The 6888-nt window shown below is 28.0% G+C and overlaps 1 protein-coding gene across 1 annotated transcript in view; it reads right to left on the minus strand.

The window, feature by feature from the left end:
- Positions 1-6888, minus strand: part of LOC106683091 (chitinase-like protein EN03) — a gene marked incomplete in the record, with an annotated part of 28927 nt that overhangs the window by 5164 nt on the left and 16875 nt on the right. Inside the window, 5 exon segments of the mRNA XM_067046847.1 lie at positions 507-572; positions 1778-1912; positions 3590-3778; positions 5541-5705; positions 5853-5985. Coding sequence (XP_066902948.1) covers positions 507-572; positions 1778-1912; positions 3590-3778; positions 5541-5705; positions 5853-5985 — 688 coding nt within the window.

The raw sequence follows: 6888 nt of genomic DNA on the forward strand, positions 1-6888 counted from the left end.
CCTAATTTGGACTGACTCCTAGTTTAAGCCAATAATTTGACTTAGTGGTTATACAGGCATGAGATTCTATTAACATAAGGTCTGGTTTCGTCATTAAATGGCCATACTGGGATGCAAAATGATTTAGGATTTTTGTTTTTTAATCATAAAATGTATTAACAGATTTAATAGTGTTAACAATTATTAGGTATCAATTTTAAAATGAATAAATTAATATCCAAGATTCAGTGTCCTCTATAAACTTTCAGAAGTGCTTGTAATATCTAAATCATCATATTTTTAGCCAAACATAATTTATTTTAATCATATATTTTATTTTATACATATTATTTTGAAAATTAATGCTTAATCACAATCCATAATCTTTATTATATTTAATTAAACAAGCCCTAAATTTACTCAATAATCCTAATTAATTTATTTTTTTAAACCATTCTTTTAAAACTTTCCCTCAATTGATAACCTTTCTCATGGTGAAATGATCAAGTATGAAAAATTATAATTACCAGCAGGAGCTGTTGGATTTGTTGGACTGACCAGTTTAATACACACTTCGTAGTATGCTAGAAGTCCTGAAACAAATAAATATTGAGTTAAATTAAATACCATCATAAAGTAAGTCTCACAAAGAAGTATATATTCTGAATAAATATTCTTAATTTTTTTTTCTTTTCTCATACCCTCCTGTAATGATGTTATTGAATATTTGGTACATACATATAGGAGGTATGCTATAAAAAATAAATATTCTTAAATATTGGTTAGTTTTATTTATACTTATAGTCTATATCATTTTGAAATCATCATAAAAGATCGAGAAGTACCATAAGAACAGGAATAATTATTTTACTTATTCATAATTTGTTGTTTGTTTTGTGCCAAAAAGGCCAACTGAATAAATAGTTCAGGTCTCAACATGTGAGCTAAGAAAAACATGATGGTTACATTTTGGTTTTCAAAACTAAAAAAAAAAAAATCTATATTCTAACTAATTACAATCTAATAATTGAGAACAACTATGTTTTTAAATATATAATTACAAAGTAAATAGAAAATGTTGATGAACTTTTATTTAAATTATACCATGAAATGTTATATCATTGATATAGATTTATCATTATGGATGCTTATCATGATTTAGATTCCCATATTTCTGATATTATTTTTATGATTAATTAGTTAGAAATTTGAGATAATATTTTGCTTAAAATGAGGAAAATTTAATAAATTTGTTGGGCTATCCATTATCATAGTACACCAGATCTCAAGAATTGCTATCTCATGATTTTTGTTAATAAATCTGTCAACTACAAGTTATTTTACCTCTATGGGACAATATGGTTAGCAAGATACCCAGACTATTATTTTTTTTTTGCTATTAAAATCTATATAAATGCATACAATTATGAAAATGCAATAATGCATATTTGTTATATAAATATAATTTGAATTTATAGCAAAATTTGTTTTAATTTAATATTCCTAGAAAAATTCAACAAATAATAAAAAAAATTTCTGCCAAAAGGCATTGGTTGTACTATCTCATCACCAAGTTTGTCCTTCTTCCCCATATTGAATGAGTATTTAACATTTAGAATATACCTGAAAAAATAGTAGAGTTACAGGTACAAACAGCAAACTCAATGTCTTACTTGAAAATTGAAAAGATTTTTGATAATATATTGAGTTCACCCTTCATATTTGCAATGCCTCAATTTCACTATAATATATTTAATCTCTTTATTGATTTAATCCATTCATTGATACAAATACGTACCAGCTGTCTTAGTGTGTGGTCCTTTCTCACCAGGTCCGCTAGCGATAACTGGTGGAGTACCAGATGATAGTACTGAGTCTTCATTTAGTTTCCATGATCTTCCCCAGGTTGCAATTCCAAGGTTCAATTTTTGAGCTAGAAACATATTAGAGATAATATAGACATATCGAGCTAATACCAGACCATACAAAAATTTCTTTTAATCCTTCAAATGAGTTAAATTGCAATTTAAGGAAGACTTCAAATGAGGGAACTGGTAAAAAACCATTTTAACATTAATTAAAACATCAAGCAGTAATACTTAATTTTATAAACATGGAGCGAGTTAATCAACATTAAATCACGATTATGCTTTTTTCAATGACTGAAACCAAATAGGGCTTGAGGAATAATATAAACTTTATAAGAATTGCCTAATTTGGACTGACTCCTAGTTTAAGCCAATAATTTGACTTAGTGGTTATACAGGCATGAGATTCTATTAACATAAGGTCTGGTTTCGTCATTCTATGGTCATACTGGGATGCAAAATGATTTAGGTTGCTGTGTGTTCATCTAATAATGATTTTTAAAAAAAAATTACTCCAAATCATCAAGTCTTACAATAATTTGTTTTCTATTATTATATTCATCATTTTTTGGCACAACAATTTGTCACCAAGTCCAGGCTGCCTCACATAGGCTGCGCCAACTGACTGTCCTGCATCTCTCCAGTTACTAACACTAAGCAGGGTTCTTGCATCTCCTACAACAGCATCCAAATCAGATTTGATCCCTCTTTTTGTTACATGGGTTTCCTCAAAGAGAATCCTCTGGTATATTAGCAGGTCCTCTATTCTTGCAGCTTGGCCTGCCAATCATAGCCACCCCAGCTTGGCTGCCTTAATAACATCTAGGCTATTGAATAGCTCCCGTTTTTGCATCATTTCAATATTTTGCCTTCCCTTATCGGTTCAAAGATCTCCCATAAGAATATCTTCTCAGATATCATGAGCTTTTCCTCATTAGCCTTTCTTGTACTCCAAAGCACAGAGCCATGTATTAACACTGGGTAGATAAATTTTATTTTATATAGCTTTTTATACACCATAAATTTTGTCTCCTTTGAGAGAAACCTCATAAACTGCTAATATTATGACCAAATAAAAAAAAAAGCATTCATGGGATAATTTAAGAAAAAAAATTTATAACTCCATAAATTTTGAAATTTCCATCATATGACAATAATTATTTGATATTGTTGGGAAGAAAAACCAACAAAATACATTTGAGAGCATATTCATTAAATGGTGCAGTCATTATCAGCTCCAACACCGAGTTAATAAATATTTTGAAGAAAAAACATTATATTTTAAAAACAAAAAAAAATAAAAAGGTTACGAAAGTATTTATTTTTTTTAAAAAAAATTTTCATGTATAGAAGACCAATGGATTCCAACTGACTAATGGACCTGAAATAAAATTGGTGGGATTTTGAGGGTCCGATTAATTTAGGAAAAAACAATCCAAAAATTACTAAAACAAGTTTAAGCAAAAAAAATTATAATAAATGTTTTACATGTTTTTATAAACATTATGATATAATAATTTTTTCCTTAAACAATGTCACAAACTCTACAAATTGTATAGCCATTGAAATATTCAAGTTAATTAATCTTTCTTTGAGCCAAATATTTATTTGATGGGGTATAGAATACATTGGCCTTTTAAGTTTCAATTTGAAATCACTAATAGAAGAGATGGAACTAATAATAAACTCTTCAATCCTTTCAAAAACATGCATCAAGTTGACCTAAAAGGTAATCAACTTACGTTCAGCTCCATGGTCCAACCAATGCCTAACAACAGCTTCAACATTCTGATGAGGCAGCCTTGGGTAAAGGAAAACTAAAGGATGAACGTAGTCAGCTTTATGTGGAGCTCTGTCTGGTGTCCTGAAGTCCACGGCCCACAGGTTTACCATGTCAACATATGGCATCAAAGACCTTACATCCATGTAAGCTGCAATTAGGAAACACAAAATAAATGGATAACTTTCATATATTTTAGAATATACTTAGTGTTTTTTAGAAAAATAATAACATGTATTTCAATTTACCTCACAGTATACCCATTAAATACTTGTATTCGACTTTTAATACTACATACAAGCCATAATTTTTCTTTAAAATAATGGGTATAGCAAAATAAAAAAAATAAAAAAGAGATTTAATTGAAGCAGATATAGAGAGGATAAAAAAAAGAAACAAGAAAGAATAATGTTTAGAAACAAAGATAGATTGAAAAAAATAATGATAAGAACTATAAAATCCTCAAATTAAAATATTAAAATTGAATTATTGTTTACAAATGCCATTCAGATATAAAAATTTACATACTCAAAGGTCAAATTGTTTGTTAAACAAAAGCTGAATCTAGTTTTTCCATTTTAAATTTTTCAGAATCTTAGCAACTAAATTTGTTTTGTTTTTTGTATGGAGTAGGTTGGTAATAAAGTCATTTTGAATCAGCAAGCCCAAAACAAAAAAAAAGTTTTAATTTACACCAAAGTCTCTTATCATGAAAATATAAACTTAATTCAGATTGTCTAGAACAGGTAGCAGCATTAGCGCTAGGTCCTGAGCCACTTTACCTCTTCCTACAAGTTACAATACTTTAAAAATAAAGAACTAGCAGATTTTTTAATTGCTCATATAACACAATTTTTCACTGGTTTGGTCTTTTTAATTTAATTCCTTCAATTATACTTACCGAGAAATTATATTTAGTATATTAATTATATAAGGTTAACAAAGATGGATAACTCATTGTAAACCATACATGTCCTGATAATTAAGCTTCCTTTTGTTTTAATTTTGAAAGTATTTGATCTTGGCCTGAAAGTTAACAGTTATGAAGTAATTGATCAAGTACTTATTCTGTATTGTTCTTTCCCTATCTCTATGTTAATGCATAGACTAGATACAAATAAATGTGATACAGCCTCAGGCCATTTTTCTGATGCATTTCAGTTGCCTACTATTCTTATTAGCATATCGTATCAAAATTTTTTTGATTCATATTCTCTCTCTTGAAAATAAATTAATTGAACAATAGTTAAGAAAATAAAAAATAAAATTAACTAAATTGAATAATATTGGATGATATTCAGTTTTTTTAGTCATTGTATGTGAAGATTGTAGGAGGATGGTCCAGGTGGTATAATAGTAGCAGAAAAAACTATTTATTAGTAACTGGCATTTCGCTCCACTTTGCAGGGCTTCATCAGGGCTAAATGAGAACAAGGTACAAACATTTTAAGAAATTATAGGACTAGAAGAATATACATATGAATTTGTAAAAAAAGTTGATACATAAAAAATAGATACAAAAAAGGTGAACGTAGTAAAGTAAAAAAAAATTATAAATATATATGAAAATGAAAAATGAGTCCCGGCTTTTTTTTTAAGGATACAACATTCACCTTTTTTCTATCAACTTTTTATGTATAATCTTTTTTTACAACTTGATATGTTCATTCACCTGGTCTTATCATAACTCACTATGTTTGTATCTTATTCTCATTTAGCCCTGATGAAGCTCTGTGGAATGCCAGTTATTAATAAGTTGTGTTTCTTCTGCTAGTTTTGTACCTCTCTGGACCACCCCTTGAACCATCTTCCTACAATCTATTAATTGAAAAATATTTAATAAATTAAACTTTTTTTAAAAATGTTACATTGATAAACTCCCTAATTAGTGTAATTTAAACAAGTCCACTTACTTGTAGAATTAACATGTGGAAGAAGACCAATTGAAAGGAGTTTGCCATCAGGTCTTAATTGAGCCTTAAGTTCTCTGCATAAAGCGACAAACTGATCCCTGTGTTCAATAGCTAAAGAATCAACACCAGCTCCAAATGTTTTCAATACCTTATGCCACATTGACTCTTCAAAACAGAAAGTAATTGTTTTAATAGTAAATGAAACTTATCAAGTAATATGAGCTTTAAAAAGTTTAAAAATCTAATATGAACAATTTATTTAAACTTGACAGCTTAATAAAATGTGAAATAATACTTAAGAATCATTATTACTGATTGATGTTGTTTCATATTTCTCATGTTGAGGAGGGAATTGCCAAGCTAAATCAATACCATCAAATTTAAATTCACGGAGGAGAGAAACAACTGTATTGATGAATTTGGTCCGCCTTTCTGGTTTTTCAAGCTGTAACAAGTAACAACAAAAATAGTTAAAAATGATTTTCAATTATATTTTTGAAATTATATTCTAACCAGATTATGTTTCTCTTCTATTTTAATAAATAGTTTAGCACAAACTTGTGAATATGATATAGGTACAGTCAATAATGGTCGTGTGTGGTAAAAAATACTGAAAGACTGTCGTGTTTTTTATTCTTTTATTAATAACTAATTTAATTGCTTAATTTGAAGCAATTAATTTATGTAACTCAACAAATAATGTTATTCAAATAGATTTTGGGAAAAAATTACATAATCATCATGAAATAAAATTATAATTGAAAGTTAATTTAACACAAATCATTTGTTTAATTATTTTTATTTAGAGAACATATATTTACATTGAGGTACAGTTTTAAAATTCATTATTTTATTTTAAAATTAGTTTTTCAAAAAGCCTGTTTTAAAATGTATGTTCTTGATCATTATTATCAGCTTCTATGGTTGGTGCTGCTTTCTTTTGGCTGTTGTTTTGAAACTAAATTATGCTTCAGCTCTTTCATATTTTTTTTGTTTTAAATTACTAATTACTTGAAGTAAATGCGTGTTTTATTCTGTTATGTACGGAATGCCTAATCAGAAATTAGCAGATGTTATTTTAAATGAGCATCAAAACATAATGTGTAAAGTAGAATTTAAAACATTCAACAGTGCCTTATGATTGTAGTCTAAAATTGGCGAATGTCATAAATATGACTTTTTTTCATTTATTTGACATGGATGAATAAATGTTAGTCATTTGATGCTGCTACTCATGTTTATCATGTTTTTTAATGGAAAATACATTTGAAACTGTCTGTTTTAATTAAACCATAAAAAAATCCAGGAATATACATTGAATTACATCTGTAGCAAAGAGAACCATTTC

This window comes from Halyomorpha halys, unplaced genomic scaffold (genome assembly GCF_000696795.3).
Source record: "Halyomorpha halys isolate HHAL.00 unplaced genomic scaffold, Hhal_1.1 Scaffold464.1, whole genome shotgun sequence".
In the NCBI taxonomy this organism is placed as follows: Eukaryota; Metazoa; Arthropoda; class Insecta; order Hemiptera; family Pentatomidae; genus Halyomorpha; species Halyomorpha halys.